This window comes from Misgurnus anguillicaudatus, chromosome 20 (genome assembly GCF_027580225.2).
Source record: "Misgurnus anguillicaudatus chromosome 20, ASM2758022v2, whole genome shotgun sequence".
NCBI classification, from domain to species: domain Eukaryota; kingdom Metazoa; phylum Chordata; class Actinopteri; order Cypriniformes; family Cobitidae; genus Misgurnus; species Misgurnus anguillicaudatus.
In genome coordinates, this window is record NC_073356.2 from 22030340 (window position 1) to 22049747 (window position 19408).

Sequence of the window (19408 nt, forward strand, 5' to 3'; positions counted from 1 at the left end):
TCCTGGACAAACTAGTAAAATTAAGTTAAGTGGCTAGAGAGAGTGTCTTATCTCTACTTGATATGTATTAATGCGTGGGAGAATCCAGGAAAACCCTGTTCAAAGAAAGCCTGAAAAGAAGGAGGAGATGGGAAGATGCGAGCGTGGGTGCGAGTGGCAAACCTGAGCAACTTCTTCAAAGTCTTCGTGGCGTTTCTGTAGGGCTCTGGCACGATGCAGAGACTTCCCTACCCCTGTATGCTTACTGAGGAATGCCTCACCGTGGTTCTCAATCCAGTCGAGAACCTGCTCAGACACAAACACACGGGCAAAACTTACAGTGTGTGAGACAGCAGAGAAGAAAAGAATGTGTGCTGTCAAATGGCTTACAGCAATGAAAGTCTAATAAATTAATCATGACAAGTGAGACGGCAAAATTGAAGACAGATTTTTTTGCATATATGTGCTCTAAAGGTGCCGTTCTCTCTCTCTCTCTCTCTCTCTCTCTCTCTCTCTCTCTCTCTTTCTTTCTCCCTTTCTGCCTCCCATCACATTCCCAGCACCTGAATAGTGGTTTCCATGGCAACACTTTCTCTCGACCACAGAATTAGCTGTTCTGCATCCTCGCAGTCAAACTCCTCTCTGCACCATAAACTGGCCCTGAACCTATTCAACTACGAACACATTTTACAAAAGAATAAAGATATGCGATGACAGAAGTGTATCCTTGACTTTAAATTACGTGTGACTATTTCGGTTTATATGTTAACAAAGCTAAAGTGCTTTGGGATTGTCAAAGCTATTGTGGTAATGTTTTCTCTCCTGTAAAAAGGAGACAGCAGGAGTGGTAATTAAATGTAAAAAAGCCTCCAGCTGCTGCTCTTTGTATCGCTCTTATATTATATACAGTATATTTTACAGTATACGTTACTAAAATAAAACATTTTTAATATGACATTATTTACATGAGTCTAATATTGTCAATGACTTTATTTGTAAATTAATTTGTTGACATTTTAAAGTTTCCATAACACTTGCAAAGCAATACGTTTTTTAACATTAATAAATTAATTTAATAATTATTATAATTATTATTATTAATCTTTATTAATGTCAATACAATTGTTTAAGTTCATTGTGCATTAACTAATGTTAATTTTGATTTAAAAATAAATTATTAAAAGCTGAAATAAACATTTAAAGCTAAGATTTATAAATGCTGCAGAAGTATTGTTCATTGTTAGTTCATGTTAGCTAATGCATTAACTAATGTTAAAAAAAGGTCTTTTTCCACCTGGTCACTTCATGCGTTTTCTCTTATCGAAAAACTATCCAATAGTAAAAAGACCAGGTGTAAATGCCCTCCGAAACGTTTTTGAGACAGATTTAAATCCGATCGCTCAAAACACTTCAGGAGGTGGTCTGCGACGCATTTTTATGAAGCGACGACAGCGGGTAAAAAAAGCTTTTTAGAACCAATAAAAGAGTCCAATGACAAACTCGAATGATATTAAAGAAAGAAATAAAACTTTGAGAGAGAGTTTTGTGAAAGCTTTTCTCTGTCATGGACCTGTATGTTAAAGGATTACTCAATTTTCTTAAAAAAAATCCAGATAATTTACTCACCACCATGTCATCCAAAATTTATGTCTTTCTTTGTTCAGCGGAGAAGAAATTATGTTTTTTGAGGAAAACATTCCAGGATTTTTCTCATTTTAATGGACTTTAATGGATCCCAACACGTTACAGTTTAAAATTGCACTTTCAACTGAGTTTCAAAGGACTCTAAACAATCTCAAACGAGGCATAAGGGTCTTATCTAGCAAAACGATTGTAATTTTTGGCAAGAAAAATAAAAAATATGCACTTTTAAACCACAACTTCTCCGGTCCTGTGACGCGCCAGCGCGACCTCATGTAATTGTGTAATGCCATGGAAAGGTCACGTGTTACATATATGAAATGCACATTTGCGGACCATTTTAAACAATAAATTGACACAAAGACATTAATTAGTATCATTCGACATACAACAACGTCGGAACGGTCCTTTTTCTCCACATGTGTAAACACTGGGGCGTAGTTTCGCATACGTCCTCTGTGACCTCTTGACGTAATGACGTATTGCGTGAGGTCTTGCTGGCACATCACATGAGAAGTTGTGGTTTTAAAGCACTTTTTTTATTTTTCTTGTCAAAAATGACAATTGTTTCGCTAGATAAGACCCTTATGCCTCGTTTGGGATAGTTTAGAGTCCTTTGAAACTGAAATTTTAAACTGTAACGTGTTGGGGTCCATTAAAGTCCATTGAAATGAGAAAAATCCTGGAAATCCTAATTTCTTCTCGACTGAACAAAGAAAGACATCAACATTTTGGATGACATGGTGGTGAGTAAATTATCTGGATTTTTTCAAGAAAATTGACTAATCCTTTAAATCAAACAGACAGTACAACATACAGTAAGTGCTGCCTTTTGTTGCATAAATGTCATCTTAACCTCAAGAGGAGGTAATGAATAGCGTATTTGCATTTTGCGAGTACAAGATCGGATTCATATCAGTTTTGCCAAGACGCATTTATGTGACCGAATGTAAATGAAACAGTTTGAACAAATCAGATAGCTATCTGATCAAAGAAAACACATGAAGTGTTACCTATACTACTATTTACCTAATCAAATACGCGAGTTTGTTCACAAGCCAGAGAATCAAACCTGTATCATGAATCATAAACATTTTATTCATATTTTTATCAGCTATTTTGAAAACAGTGATTGCCTAAAAAGCTTTTTCATTTATTCAAGTAGACAATATTGCTTTTCCTTAGCATTTTTCTCTCTCATCCTTCTAGCCCGTTGTATCTTCTGTACGCTTTTTAATCTTCCCCCAAAGGCATTATGAAACACCACACACTGTTATCAGTATTCCACTTCTACCCACGCGTATCTAAGGGTATACTTTCAGGTGAAAGACTGTTTGTGTTTACCTGCTGAACATCCTGTTGAAAAACACACAGCTGTAGACGCTGGTGCAACCGGACCTTACGATGTTGCCAGATATTCTCCAGCTGTCTCTGGTGGTGCAGAACCTCATGAATGAGGTCCAGGACATGATGCACAGCTTTGGAGTAATTGGCAGATGCCGTTAGTGAATCAGCACTGCCGGGGGTCAGGGGCCGCTGAAGCTTGTCCAATAAGGCTTTCCCATCTTGGCTGACCTGTATGAGGGCGGTACAGAGAGGAGACATTAACCTATTAAGTTTAATTAAATCTCTTTATACTCCTAATAGATTTTCATACTAAATATAATTAGCATAAATTGCCACTCTAATTGGTTTAACGTGCAAGTACAAAATTACTTGAGGATCCATTTACTTCAAAGAGTTTTCAAGTGTGCATAGTAATTAAGTAACACGCACGCACACACACAGTACTGTACCTCAGAATAGGCAGCTGTGATGTGTTCATACAGGCCCTGGTGATGGTGGATGGCATCCTCCAGGTCCTGTAGCTCAGATGGCAGATCTCCTTCCCCACAGGCTTTACACCACGAGTCTACATTGCTCATGTACTGAAGAAAGACAATAACATTTACTATACAATAGCAATATTTATTTGAACTATACTGTATTTAACAACATATCACATTCAATTAAATTTTCAAAGTGCAAAGCATTTACATTTAAAATCATTCTCATGTACTCAAACATCTTATACATTGGCATGACTTTCCCAAAACAGGACAAGCCAAAGATTTAACAGATTTAATTCAAAAGACAAAATTGCAGGTCTTGAAACTAGCGGCACAATGTTATGCATTGTTTGTACCTTCCAATACAGAACCTAGCTGAACCTCTGACATCAAAATAATTGAAATCTATGGAAATGGAGAAATATAAGGCATGATGCTTCAATTGCTGCACTATGTATATCTACTCTTCTTTCGTGTCCATCCTCCTTTTCCTCAGAGATGAAGAACAGAATTCAAACAGAATGGCATGCATGAGGACTACAGAAGAAAGGCTGTCTCTCGACTGACAGCTGGAGTGACGCTCGTAGGCATTAAAATCTAGCCTTTATCTTGCTCTTGTTTGCTATTCTGGGTATCACAAAATCACATAAACACAGAGTCTATCAATAACTTTCAACAGCGTGTACAATTTATTCATATTTTCTCTTACTCCTTAAGTAAGTAAAATCTAATTTCCCCTGCAGTCCAGCTGATCTCATCTCGCACAGATAAAACCGAAATCCTGATTGGTTTTAACAATCATCACTCGGTTTACTCTCACCTGGTCGCATTTCTGGTGGAAAGCAGCGGACATCTCCAGCAGGGCACTTCTCTCGTCTAGGGCGGCAGCGAAGGCCTTCCACTCCTGCTCCAGCTGACCTGAGATCTGTTTGATCTGCTGCGACGCGTAGTGGCCCGCCTCCAGCAGCCGGTTCCCAACCGACATAATGCGATTTATGTTTACGTAAACATTCTGTAGAACCAAGACAGAACAAACAAAAGTAGTTACTATGGTCCAGTACATACTGCATATTAATTCGGTTGTCACTTCCCTTTTAATGCATAATCCTGTACTGTACACACACAGTTCAGTAATTTACGGGACTGACAACCGCATTCTACAACCAAATTAACTTCCGCAAAATGCAGGTAGTGACAACCGCATTTACAGAAACACTGCATAGTGTGTACATAACCAAACTGAACAACTAGTAGTTAATAAAGTGTTTAAACGTGCATCATGGACATGACAGGTCTCTCTTCTAAAAAAAAAAAAGAATGGCTAGAAGGGGAAAACTAAAGTATGCGCGGTGCAGAAAATGACAGAGGCGAGCGTTTGTTAAATTGTGTTGTCAGGTCTTGCACAAAAAAATAACAGCAAACAAGAAAAATCCAATAATAAACCAAAATAAATCCAAAAGCTTTACCTCAAAGATCCAAAATATTGGGACCAGCATCTTCACACTTAAATAAAACACCAACGACAAACTTCTACAATCAAGTTTGGTGTAGACCAGTGGTTCTCAATCTAGGGGCCGGGACCCCCATGGGGGGGCGTGAGATGAGTCCGTTTAATAACTACTCATATGGCAGAAATCAGTAGCATGATTACTTTATTCTGAACAATAACTCAAGAGCTCCAGCAAAGACAAGTCCAAGTCAAAATTGAAACGAAAATGTGTAATGCATTTTAAGTGTGTGCTAAGTTTGTTATGATAGTTTGAAAAGCTCTTCAATTGTAATAATGCAACACAAGGGGCCTATAAAACTGAATAGGAGGCAAACAGTGAGAGCTACTGTATGTTAATCTTAAAGAGATGGTTCACCCAAAAATATTCATTCACCCATATGTCATTCAAAATTTTCATGACTTTCTCTGGAACGCTAAAGAAATACCTCACAAAAAGTGGTTTTGTGTCCACACAGTGGAAATCTAAGGGGGCCAATGTTGTTTGGTCATTGACGTTCATCAAATTATTAGCTTTAGTTCTTCTGTTCCATAGTAGAAAGTCAGAGATTTTGAATGATATAAGTGAATAAATTATGACTGAATTGGGGTGAACTATCCCTTTAAAAAAATCTATAGCAGCACATAACATACATTTATACACATCACATACATTAGCAGTGGAAGTCTTACTAAAGCTCAATATTGCTAAATCTTCCCTCTGCCTTTTTCAATAAAAAGTGATCAATACTTTTCCCTGCAGTAATGGGGCTTTTAAAGGACCCACAGCTGGTGGGTGGACACCCAAACAGGAAGCACTTAGGTGGTTCACTGTCTATACTCAATCTCCGATTATACAGTATGATGAGTCATCATCCCTGAATACAGAGTAAGGTGTTACATCATCCTATTTAAAACGTAACCTTTAAAGTTCACCCAAAAATTAAAATTCTCATCATTTACTCACTCTCAGGCTGTTACAAAACTGTATAAATTTTATTTGTTCTGATGAATACGAAGGAAGATATTTTGAGGAATGTTTGTAACCAAACCGATCATGAGCCCCATTTACTTCCATAGTAGGAAAAATTATTCTATGGAAGTCAATATCTCTTCTGATCAGTTTGGTTACAAACATTGCTCAAAATATCTTCCTTTGTGTTCATCCGGGAAAAAAAACGTATACAGGTTTGTAACAACATGGGAATTTTCATTTTTGGGTGAACTATCCCTTTAAGCAGCTATGCATCCATGATCCATCTATCTACCATCAGTGACCCGGTCTGTGAAATCCAGGCTAATTAAATTATGAGATATGAAGCATCAAAGATTGATTTCAATCATTGATTTCAATCTATGACTTGATTTTGGTCAGCCGATATTAAAGATATTAAGGTTATTTTTCACAGAATGTTCTTAACATTACGTAGGATGATTTTATGTAGAAAACAGTAAATCACTAAAAATAACTTTGGCTGTTTTTTCACAGTGAGGGTCACATTTGATCAATCAGAAGTCATTTGAACACTAATTGTTTAATCATTAAGTGCATGTTTCTGCACACAAGGCTTTATGTAATTCAAGTTTCTAAGCATCTCACCATGCAGTTCATGGCAAAGTGGTTGTGCTGGGTCTGCAGCTCCATGGCGTGGGGGTGGTTGTTGCCAATCTCGGTGTAGCCTGCCAGGAACAGCCCTTTGTTGTGCATGATCCAGTCAAACATCTGCAAAGATACAGCAAATCACATGCACTTCAGGCACACGTTCGGCTGTAGGCGGCTTTAGCGTAAATGTGTGCGTGAGCTTGTAATACAAGAAATCCCGCAGAGCGCTCGCTTCAGCACGTGTATGTACAGCTGATAGGGGTAAAAATAGAAATCATAAAAATGACCCGTTTCTCAGGGGCAAAGAATAGCTGCTGGTATCCTAGCAACATGCAAATCTTCCACCCACTATGAGAAGCATTTCGATGAAATTAGTGAAAACTTCTTTAAATATGAGTGCAGTTTAAGATAAAAACAAAACGGTGTTTGCGTTCATGTGAAGAAAAATTGCTGATTCAACACAAGTTAAACTCAATGGACAGCATAGTGCCAGCAACAAGCATGACGATTATTACACAATCTATTAATTATCATAGAAAATAACAGATTTCTTTATTTTTTTATTCTTTGCGCCATTCATGCATCTATGGCTATATTCGTGGCAAAAACTGGTTAATCCATACACAAGTTGATCCATACACAGGTTGGGGAAGGGCAATTTGGTATCTTAAGTTCACCTAACTCAGATGTTTTTGGCCTGTAGGAAGAAACTGGAGTAAACCAACGCTGACACAGGGAGAACATGCAAACTCCATCCAAAAAGGCCACCTGACCTAGACGAGGCTTGAACTCTTGCTATGAGGCACTGAGCCACCCCCTGATTCTTCTTGTAGTGAGGCATTTACAATGGAAGTAAATAGGGTCATACAAAACCTGCTTATAGTGCATCTGGCATGATTTCTTATAAATTAGTATTATTCATCAGACTATTAATGGATTCTGCCTAAAACAGTATTTCTAAATGGGCCGAGGATGAGATTAGGGTGGATTTGACAAGGCATAGCATGTGTCGAGAGCATTGAACAATGTTGACGGAGGTGGCATTTAGAAGCTTTTGCATCTGAACTTTTCATCTAGTGGCTATAATTTTATTTTTCAATTAAGATAATAATAATATTATTTTTTTTTTAATAGGGATACTCCAAACAGGATTTTTGCAGCCAATACCGATTACTGATTTGTTGTCTTCGCGATCGGCCGATATCAATGCCGATACAGACTCTTTAAGCTGATATGCTCTTTGATGACTGTAACTGTTAAACATTTTTCTATACCACAGATGTTTTTAATGCAATTGTCTGCGATAGATATACGGTTAGGACCTCATAGAAAATACACACGTCTGTAAAGGCTAATATAGATATCCAAATCTGCATGTCGCACATGAGCAATGGGTTATAAAAATGCTTGCACTGCATAAAAATGGTCTCTAGTTGCAGCTGCATTCAGGAGCTCTATGATTACAAAAGTAAACAAAAAGATCGGTTCATGAGATCGGTAAATTTAGCGAGTACCAATTGAGTCATTTAATGCCATTATCGGCCAATACCGATCTGCGGCCGATTGATCAGAGCATCACTACTATTTATGCATTTGGCAGATGCTTTTATCCAAAGTGATAATATCCAACAGTGCATTACAAGGTATACATTTTTACCAACTTGTGTTTCCTGTTTTCGAACCCATTACCTTTGCACTGATAACACAATGCTCTACCACTTAGCTATACAGGAGCACATCAGGCGTTTAGCAGACACTTTTATCCAAAGCAACTTCCAAAAGTGAGGAAAAACAACAGAGCGATAGTATCCTTTAAAAAGTGCTGTTTTTTTAACCTGGTCTGGGTCAATAATGGACAGAACATTGAACAATGCTGGGTTGTTTTAACCCAATTGCTAGGTTGTTGTTTCTCCCAGCATTTTTTAGTGTGTATGAGAGCTATTGTTTCCCCTTTAAATTTAAAGATCTCAGGCATTTAAAATGTAAAACTGCAGGGTACGACCTTCGAATAAACATCAAGTTACCGTATGTGTGTGTGGGGACTAATAAAGTAATCATTATAGTTATCTTAACCGCTGCCATTCTAGTGTAAACAGACCTAAAACCTGTATTTCATCTGAAACTAAAATTATCTCGTTCAAATACTTTATACACATTACCCATTTCTATTGCTTATTTATAGAGGAGAATCCCCCTGCAGTGTCAATTACGCACAAAAGAACAGCTAAGACATTACCAGCTTCCTGTTCAACTCTCACCTTTTCAGCATCCTGCTCAAACAGTCTGAGTTGAAAGCACTGATCCAACTGTAGCTTCCGGACGTGCCAAGCCTGGTTCAAGTTCTGCCTGGTGCTGTGCAGCTTTTCCAAGAGGCCTGAAATACGGGGCACCAGTCCCTGGGTGTCAGCATTGGGCTGTCCCTGCCCATCTCTCTGACCCGGCGGTACAGGCACAGTTCGGTTAGCGTAGCTCTCGCTGCTCTGGATCCTCTGCAGCAATCTCTGGCCCTCGCTGTCCACCTCTTCCACGGGGGCCTTTATCACCTTCTTCTTTAAGGCTGCGTGCTCCTCTATCATGCGCCGGGCTCCCTCCAAATCCTGCGGGAAGTCTTTGCGCGTGACCGTTTCTTGCATTTCCTCCAGACGGGCGAGCAGGTGCCGGGCGTTGCCCGCGAAGTCCTCGAAGGCCACGCGGATCTCGATCCACTCTTCGTGGTTATATTCCAGGCTGCCCTCGAAGTCGGACGTCAGCTGGGATGGGTCCACCAGCTTAGATAAGCCCTCCAGGGACACCATGGTGGTCTGAAAAGTGATGGAAAATAAAACAAGATTTATTGTTTAGAAAAAAGGGTAGTGAAGAGAAGAGGTGGAATATGAAAAATAAATCAATATGCACATCAATATATGCGCACACACAATATGACTTCTTAGAGCGCTTGGAGAATCCTTTGAGAATTGATGCACCCGTTCCAGTCTCTGTTAATGACCAGAAAAGCGAGACAGATATTTTTAACCGGGGGCATAAATCTAATTTCATACAGCCAACTGGGGACCGCCTGAGGTCCAAACTACCTAGAGTCAGAAAGACTCCCAGCTTGAAGCCTGAGGGCGTCAGTAAGGGCGATATCACCACAAGAATGGAAGTAACACAAACCAGCAGGTAGCTTTTTACCTGAAGCAGGAAAGAGACTTATAAATCTGCATGAAAATGTGAAGGTGCATTACAGTAGAATATAGGTTTAGGCAAACTAAGGCAAACAATGCTTGCAAAGAATGCTTGAGGTGGAAACAAAGGTCCAATAAAGCATTTCAACCAAAAATTACAATTGAAATTCTGTCATTATTTACTCTCTCTCTCTCTCTCTCTCTCTCTCTCTCTCTCTCTGAACTTTTCACTTTACTTCATACCACTTTTCATAAACCCACTTATTATGATAGCTCATAATAAATGTTGTCCATTTCAGTTATTCTGCTTTACCTAAGAGTGCTACAATAATTTATTCTTTCTACAAATGAATTGATGCGAACAACAACAACAACAACATGTTAGCGAGTGGGCTTCATCAAAGCCTTGAGAGAAAGGCAGAGAGCGGAGGTGTGCATCTCTTTTGTGAAGTCAAGGTAAACACAGCCCATCGCTATTCATCAATTTCAAGTCCCGCAGGCATCTGGGGCTTTTCACAGGCACGCATCGGGATGAGCATTCAGTCCATTAACCGCAATGAAAAAAATGCGAGCTATGAAGTGCATTTGTATTTTTGTCTTCTGCTCACATTTTGTTGTTCGGTAATTATGAGAAATATGGCATGTCATGAGCAGTGGGCGAGATGAGAGCTTCCAGCCGTTCCCATGACAAATTCTTTGACCCTGCCCACCAGAAACATTTCATCATGTGTTGTGCTGAACATTTGTTTGGACTTACACGGACCACCAGATGGTAGGGAGTGCTGAAGATACTCCTACAGAACATACAACAGTATTATGAGGCGAGTTGAAGCGGTAAAACGGGACCAAAGGGCCAAAATATATTTAAATCACACAAGAATGTCCTCATTTTATTATTTTAGCATTGCATGTGCTACATATTTTTAGTTTATAAAGTTCAAAAACTATTCCACTGACTTCTCTCACATAGAGGTAATGTTTGGTCTTCGAAACATCACATGGAAATTACTGTAATTATGAGTATCAGAATAATAATAATAATCATTCATGTCATTTTCGAATTTGAAAGCTAATAATTTAGGTAACAAAATAAAAAGGTTGCTATTTGGTTACCTCTGTATGTTTGTTTGAAATGTCTTTTTTCCTAAATATTATCATACAGAGGCTAATTAATGTATTGAAATATTTTGCTGGGATCAACAACGCACATGGATACGTTTGGCGTTATAAGCGTTGCCATAGAAACAAGTTGCCATTTCCTACTTGAAAGGAGATGAACAGATTAGAGCTAAATATAAGATTTTTTCATCATGGTAAATCCCAATGATATGAATGTAGCTATTATTTCCAGAAATTATGTCATTTGCATGCTTAATTGTGATTGGTCTTTGTATAATATGTTGTTTTATGGTTTATTACTAGTTCCAGGTCCTATTTTTAGGTTTACAACCTAAATGTTATTTTAACATTAAAAAATTTTTATGTTTTATATATATAAAAATGGGCACGATTGCTCGAGTACTTGAGTACTCGAATATGGCATCGAAAACCGATTACAAAAATGATGATCTTATGTGTTTTTTTCTGTGGTTATGGTGGTCTGGTTAGCATCAGTACCAGGCATGATTCAAAAGCAAACAAACAAGTCTGCTCCCAAAGTGCACCCACGTCGCGGCAGCCCCGCAACGCTCTGAAGCAGAAAACTCACATCACTGCCTATGTTTACATGGACAAAATTTTGTCAATCCCACTGAATTTAATACGATTGAAGGTTACGGCAATACAGTTTACATGCACCCTAAACATTGGAATCTGATTAAAATGTTTGTTTACATGTACATTCTATATAATCCAAACCGAGGGTCTGCGCAAGCACACAGCCAGGGTAGCCAGATTTGCATATCAAAACCATCCCAATGGACATTCAAAACTAGCACAAAAGCATCCCAAATGACTATTTACAGACCAAATACCAATACGTATCAACAAAATTATTTCATCTTTAACACACAGAATGAAAAAAACCCTGATGAAAACAGTTTAAACAATAGCCCAAATCTAAACTCGAAAAAAAAGCAGAGGACTTGGCAACATCACACTGCAGACAGCATCTCTGGTCGAGTTCACGCTTTATCTCTGGATTAAAGTCAAAGTTGAGTTGGAGAAAGTTCTTCTTAAGAAGTTTTTAGATATAGGTAATAAAAACACAATTTTCAAAAGGCACCACACTATTTTATTTCTTAATGTAGCCTAATATTATGAAAGTACACATGAATGCTGTAGAATGTACAGCGCGTGACCCCATTACCGTAATAATAGTCAGAGGTAAATATAAGACGTAAACTTGTTCTGCGCAAGCGCAGATTGCGGACAATGTATTTTTGGATCTGATTGAGAAAATACTACGATACATGCGTTTACATGCGTACTTTTCTCCTGTAGATCGGATCACAGACCGGACTAAACCACCCCTTTTAATACGATTGAAATTTGCATCCGATCGTACTAATTAAGGTGTTTACATGCAGGCTTTTTAATATGATTGAGCCATCAATATGATTACAAACAAATTATTTGGTTGCACGTAAACGTAGTCACAGTGGTTTTAAAACGACGCAGTGATTTTGGAATTCACTTTGGTAAGAAGAAAATACAGTCAGTCAGGTGCACAATGTACAGCGGCGTCACAAGTTTAATGGGTTATCATATTTAAACATCAAATGTCAAGAGAGTACCAGAGAGCCATACGAACGTAACATCTTGACTGAAAACAGATGAGAGGACAACATGACAAAGCTAATTGCTAAAAGCTGCTTAAGGTTATGAAGCTTGTGCTTTGACTATATATAAATTAAACTGTTATACTTCTGCCTAGCAACCACAGGTTTCATTCAGGAAGCGTAGTTTAAATTTCAATGCTGAAACATGAGCAATAATATTGATCCACGTACCCTCGCTAGCTGTCTCTTTCTCTCTCTCTCTTTCTCTCTCTCTCTCACACACACACACACACACGCACACGCACGCACGCACGCACACATCCAATAAAAATAAGTGTAGAAAACACCAGCAGCACAATAGATCAGGAGACATTTTTCACTTCCACAGGTCTACGGCTGCAAATGAAGTTACACAAACACACTGGGCAAGACAGCGCAATCTATAACATAGAGTAATGCAGAAAAATATGGCAAAGGCATTTCTGCTGCATCCACATTTACAATCACACAGTCAATACACCTCCCCACACACACGCATGCAACACACACACACACACACACACACACACACACACACACACACACACACACACACACACACACACACACACACACGCAGAGCTGCATCATTGCTCCAATGCTCATAGAAACCCAGATCTGATGTAACAGAGGAATAATCATGCAGTATATCCATCTTGTGACGTTTTAGTAGATTATGTATATCATCTACACCTTTATTTTCTCTAAAAACTAAAATGTTATTATTATGTCAGAGTTGTGTTGCTCTGTTAGAAGCACACCACCCCATTTCATTTATTTTCATTAACAAATGGCCCAAAAGCAGTTTTGACATTTGGATTAACAAACGCATCTAACTGTAACATATCAGCACTTACGAGGATTTAAAAAAGCATATTAATAACTGCAGTAGAGTATCAACATTCATCTCAATGTATACAGTGGTATTAGTGGATATGATACTGCAGGAAGATGAGACCTTAGTGATGACAACATCCACATGCAATTGGGTGGGGCATTAAGCAACATTGTCACAATTTCAATGCATTTATTCATTTGGACATAACTTTCCTAAAAAGTGCACAATTTTAATAGTTTTCAATTCCTTTACTTGCAACAGGGGCATGAAAGTCCATTAAAAATCCCACTGATTTATTTTAACAATTATTTCACTTATTGAATAAAAATGCATTGCCATTCATTTATTTGTTTGTTTGTTGAGAAATTGCATCTTGCATTAAATATTTAAATGTTTATAGAAACAAAATTTGGCTATTTGGTCAAAAACATGGTTCCTGCAAAAACATAAATACTATAGGAAGTAAATCAATTATTATCTAATATAAAATGTATCATTCATCCCTCAATATTATGCAGTAATGGAGATCCAACCCCCTTAGGATGACAGAATCCACCCACATCTCTCTCACAATCCTCTCCAAGCAAAACATCAAAACACGTTCTTACCTCAAACTCAAACTTGGAGCTGCCAAAGTTGGTCCTCTGTTTCTGCCAGAAGTTGTCTGGTTTGATGATGAGAGCGACGTGGATGCAGCACGGGAACGATTCCTGTAGGATCTTCAGCAGAGGTTTGATGGAATCCCACTTGGAGCCACGCATGTCCACGATGACCGTGAAGCCATGTTTGCACACGTCCTCGCTGGAGAGGAAGAGAGGGAAAGAGAACCAAATAAGAGGTTTAATCTTCTATGCATTATGTAATCTATGGTGCATCCCTCCCAGCTAAAAGATACCACAAGAAACCGATGCAACAGCTCTGTACGAATGCGATTCAATATAAGCAATAAAGACATAAAATTACTATCTAAAAACGAATTAAAAATTCATGCAAACGCGACAAATGTGTCAGACAGACAAAACAACATGGAGCTTACCCGTAGAGCTCCGCTGTAAAATATGTACACAGAGCATCATCAAGTGAGGACGTAATCTGTTTTTAGACTTTCTAAGCATTAAACCACTTTGTCAAAACATTCATTTACAAATCAAGAAACCAGTATTGCTGCTACACTGCATTCCAGTCTCCTGTCAAACAATTCCAAGCTCCTGTCAATCAAACATCTGTCCAATTTCAACTCGGAGTTTAATGAACGATGTGCCTGTAAGGACAAGCTGTGCATCTCCATATAGACGAACACACAGTCTGTTTGACTGCGACACCGTTTTCCTCTCTCTCTCTCTCTCTCTCTCTCTCTCTCTCCCGCCCTCTCTTGCTCACTCACCCTCCCACTTTTCCTGCACTCTTGCCTGCTCTCCATCTCTAAAGATGCATGCACACACACTCCCTCTCTCTCTCTCTCTTGATCAAGATACATATCTCTACCATCTTTCTGTGTTTATGTTTTTTCTGGAGGATTTTATCTCTCTGGTATGATTGTGTGGGTGCAGGGGACAGAGTTGTGAGAGAGGATGATGATGATGAAGAGCTCTTGGCAGAGGCTGAACTGCGGCAGGTTCTTGATCATGCCCACGCCGCCTTCCCACCAACCTCTCTGTTTGATACCCTTGCCTCTGGTTTCACTCACATTTAAATCTCTTTATTACTCTTCCCTAGTAAAATTTTAAAGGCTGTGTGACCAAATTCATTGCAGTGTTTCAAATAGAAAGAAATATGAATTAGAGCATCTGCTATATGAATATACAAATGAGATAGTTGGGTATTGTGTGGAATTTAATGGGATTATATTGATTACTTTTACAAAACTCATTTTCATGACTTTCCAGACCCAGAAATCAAAACATATTTTTGGTTGATTTATTTAAAAGGAAATTGCTTTGCAACCAGCGAGGACTATACAATAGAAAGATGTGTTGTCTAATTACGGTCTTTGTATCATTTCAAAGCACCAGTCTGAAAACTGTTTTTTTTAATCCTGAAATCAAAAGTAGCAAAATGCTGGGCCATTGCTCAACAGCATTGCATGATGAGAAATTTAAGTATTTTAAATGCTGTCTTTCATTCCCATCGCTGGAATAATGCAGCCATTCGAAAGTAATAAAAATAATCCGGTCTACATTGTAATATGGTGCTAAAGCAGCCAGCTGTGATGTTCGTTGCTTTATAGTCCGTAGACTGTACAACTAGAGGATAAAAAATATATATAAACATCCCAGTGTGATTTTGCATCTGCACTCTACCAGAGCTGACGCCCTCATACTCCAGCTAATGGACCCGAAACACAGCGTAAACAAACTTGTTTAGAGAGCTCGACCGCCCGATAGCCGTTTAGGGGGAAATGAACTGAAGAGACACCCGGCCCGCCTCATTCATTTTTAAAAAGTACAACAAACCTGAAGGTAAAGGCACAGTATCAGTAGTTTGCAGGTCATACAAAACAATGTGCTTTGCAATGAATAAAAAACTAATTGTGACCCCGGACCACCATGTCATAAGTAGCACAGGTATTTTTTATAGAAACCCCCCTAAAAAATGCATTGCATGGGTCAAAATAACAGATTTTGTAAAGATATTTTGTAATGTTCCTACTGTAACTACATAAAAAATATTTTTGTGAATGGATGCAGTGCTAAGGACTTGATTTGGATAACTTTAAATATGATTCTCTCAATATTTTGACTTTTCTGCTACCTCAGATTCCAGATTTTCAAATAGTTGTATCTCTGCCAACACTGAAAAAAAATTATTCATTGAATTTAATCAATTTTTTTAAGGTAAGTGGTTGCAATCAATTTATTTAAGCTACATTTAAACAAAAGTTTTATATTTTGTTTTACTTTACTAATCTTTTTTTGTTTAAATGTAGCTTAAATAAATTGATTGCAACCACTTACCTTAAAAAAATTTAATTCAATGAATAATTTTTTTCAGTGAAATTGAGCTTATTTATTCAGCTTTCAGATGATGTATAAATCTCAATTTCAAAAAATGCACCCATATGACTAGTTGTGTGGTCCAGGGTCACAAATATGAGTGTGGTAAGCAATAGGATAGTTAGTATATGAAGAGTTTGGTTCCAAAATGCAATAAATCCATTTTGACTAATTTAAAACGTGTTTTCTATACCAAAAAAGTGACAAGATGAAAACCACTTTTTTCTCTTACAAACTTTCACACAGCATCTTTAGGTTATAAAAACATAAAAAAATCAAATCCATGACATTAATCAAAACACTTACTTTGTCATATTAAAAACACTGCCATTGCTCCGGTTATACTTGGGACGTGTTCACAGCGATCAGCTGTAAAATGTTTTGGTCGTGCTCGATTTTCGTTGGCTTTGAGTAAAATATTGTAAAGTTTTTCATAATATCCCCTGGGGTCAATGTGTTAGCATAACAGAAGCTTCATGCTGTCAGGAGAACAAGCAACAGCCGGCATTTTTCCGTCTCCCGAGTACCTCTCAACGTAAGATTTTGATGGTTTACGTTTCTTTTCCGTCACAGAAAACCACCACAGGTTTATCAATGCCATCAAAGTATTATTTTGTTTTTGTTTGTTTTGGTGATCACACAGTTCAAAGTAGATGAGGAAAACTAGGATTCTGTGTATTCAAAGTGCCACCATTGTTGTTTACAACGCATGGAATGGTGCGCTGTGATTTGTTGAGCGGATTTATTGCATTCTGCAGAAAAGGATGTGACGTTTATTGCTACTAGGGAAAAAGGGAGAAAAGATGACAGAATAACACCGGGGATTTTGCATAAAATTAAGAATTTACTTTTTAATACTGACCTGATACAATACTGATTTTGGTGGTAACTCATTTTTTTCTTAAATGGCGTTTATCGCGTTTCGGAACTGAATTCTTCATATGTATAAGGCCCAGAACAAACAGCTAAATGTTAATGAACAATAAAATCAAGCTTATATTTCTAAACTAAAGTGAAAGGAATAGCAAATCTAGTGAAAGACTTAAGATTGTAATATAACATTTTCACTATTTGAAAAGTTGTTTTTGGTGTTACATACAACAATAGAGAACACAAATCTATATACTTCTCTATAAGTGTGCTGGAAACATACAAGTGTTGAATTTCTTTGTAAAATTAAACTTGTAATTTAAGAAAGATTATTGCATCTCATGGTAAAGGAAAAGCAGCCAAGTAAACCTCCTTCAATACTTTTTGAGAAAAATCATAAAAATTGGCTGAGATAATTCCTAAATTCTGCAGTAGCTCTATTTCATATCGACTAATCTATCAACCAATTTATTGATTAATCGATTCTTCTAAACGACTTATTTATCACCAACAATCAACAAATATTCAATTAAACATTCCTAAATCCTAATGTTCTTTTAACATGGCATACTCTTTTTGGATGCTGTATGTGTGTGAATTGCATGCAGATAATGTAATGCAGAGGTAATATACTACATCCATCATTTTTTTAAACGGCTGACTTTAGAGACATAAGGTTTGCGCCTAAAGGGGGTCGCACACAGGACGTGAGTATATACACACCGGCGCCAACAGGTGGCGCCTGTCCGCGCAGCCCAGCTACAACTCAGGAAGTTGCTCAAATACCTGTTGCGCCACTCACATAGTTTAACAATAAGTAACATTGTATTTATCCCAAATCATTAACATTGGCTGCTAACGTATATTTTGCATTTTGAAGTAGACGTTATCTGACGAAGCTCGCGCCATTTAATGTGCACTTCCGGTTTACGATACCTCCGAGTTGTCCTAGACGTGACTCGACGCGGCGCTGAGCTGCGCTGCCAGTGTGTGACCCCCTTAATTGTGGTGTGGAGGAAACGGTTGTTATTTTAATGTGAGAAATCGATTATAAATATTGATGTTTACTAATCAGCCTGGACGTAGTCCATTGTGTCAACCAATCGCGACAGCTCTAGTCTGCAGAGCTGTAATCTAAGCAAAGCTTGATTACTCTGAATAACCTAAAACATTAAAGAGTTGTGATTTGTTGAGTGGAGGGGGGTGAGCTAAAAGGGGTGGGGACTTGTGGGCGGAGTTTGCTCTGGTTCAGAACTGGGGCTGGATGCGTTAACATTTTAAACTATTTTAAACTAGTCTTAAAGGTTAGTCATCTATTTTCTTCTTCAAGACTGATCATAACTGTTTTAAGTATGTTACATAAAATGGTAGACTGGTCTAATTTAAATCCAAATAGAAGGACTGATGACCCCTAACTAACTGCTAGTTAGTCAGACTCATTCTTAAGACACAATCTTCTTCAGACTTCATGGCTATGTTTATGCAACCGGCCACTGGTGTGTGTGGTTTGATCGGGTTGAGTGGTGAGAGATTAGTTAGGTGAGTACCTAGGGATGCCAGCGAGGTAAGCGATGAGTCTGCGCAGATCCTCGTGCCGTATTCGGTCATGGTTGGTTCGTGACGGGAATGTTAAAACCGGACCACCGCGCTTGTCCCTGCCCCCTGGAAATAGAAAAGTACAGAAGTTAGAGAGGAGAATTAAGGGAAAAAAATTAAGTCATCAAATAGCATCACTGCTGTTTACTTGCTCTACAGTTTATTTAATTAGACTTGATCCCATGACCAATGCCCTACTAGCTAAGCTATAGGGACACTTGCTACAAGTAACATGCAGAATTTCCATTAAAAACAACAATTAAAGCAAGTGTTTCTCAGCTTACAAGTATATTCAAGTACTTTGAAATTTGAGTAGCTGTGAAGTGGAGAGTAACATTACATATCATTTGTTTTCAAAACGAACCATCGCTATAAATCTGAATGACTCAGCACCTGCTTTTCTAGTGGTGAGACAAATAACTTTTACTGTACGTCTGGGAAAATGTTCAGTTCATAAGTGCTGAGAGAAATGTCTTGACTTCACTTACATTAAAAGCTGAAGACTGCAGTAATCTTCAACATAATATTTCATGCAGGAGCAGTGAAATATATATATTTATATATCCCTGTATGTCTATTCTATTATAGCATGCCTTTTATAACAGGAATAGAAAAGATGGAGAGAGGAAAACAGGATAGCTGTCGCAAGG

The 19408-nt window shown here is 38.1% G+C and overlaps 1 protein-coding gene across 2 annotated transcripts in view; it reads right to left on the reverse strand.

Annotated features, from left to right (window-relative positions):
- The window catches only part of trioa (trio Rho guanine nucleotide exchange factor a), a 107013-nt gene that overhangs the window by 42205 nt on the left and 45400 nt on the right, over positions 1-19408 (reverse strand). For both annotated transcript variants that reach the window (XR_012359731.1, XM_073858304.1), the window contains exons 4-11: positions 18710-18824; positions 13908-14100; positions 8797-9339; positions 6536-6658; positions 4270-4461; positions 3417-3548; positions 2965-3195; positions 163-285 (exon numbers count right to left, since the gene is read on the reverse strand). Coding sequence is in view for 1 of the 2 variants with exons in the window: in XM_073858304.1 (XP_073714405.1) it covers positions 163-285; positions 2965-3195; positions 3417-3548; positions 4270-4461; positions 6536-6658; positions 8797-9339; positions 13908-14100; positions 18710-18824 (1652 nt within the window). In the remaining variant the exon portion in view is untranslated. The remainder of the gene's footprint in view (positions 1-162; positions 286-2964; positions 3196-3416; positions 3549-4269; positions 4462-6535; positions 6659-8796; positions 9340-13907; positions 14101-18709; positions 18825-19408) is intronic.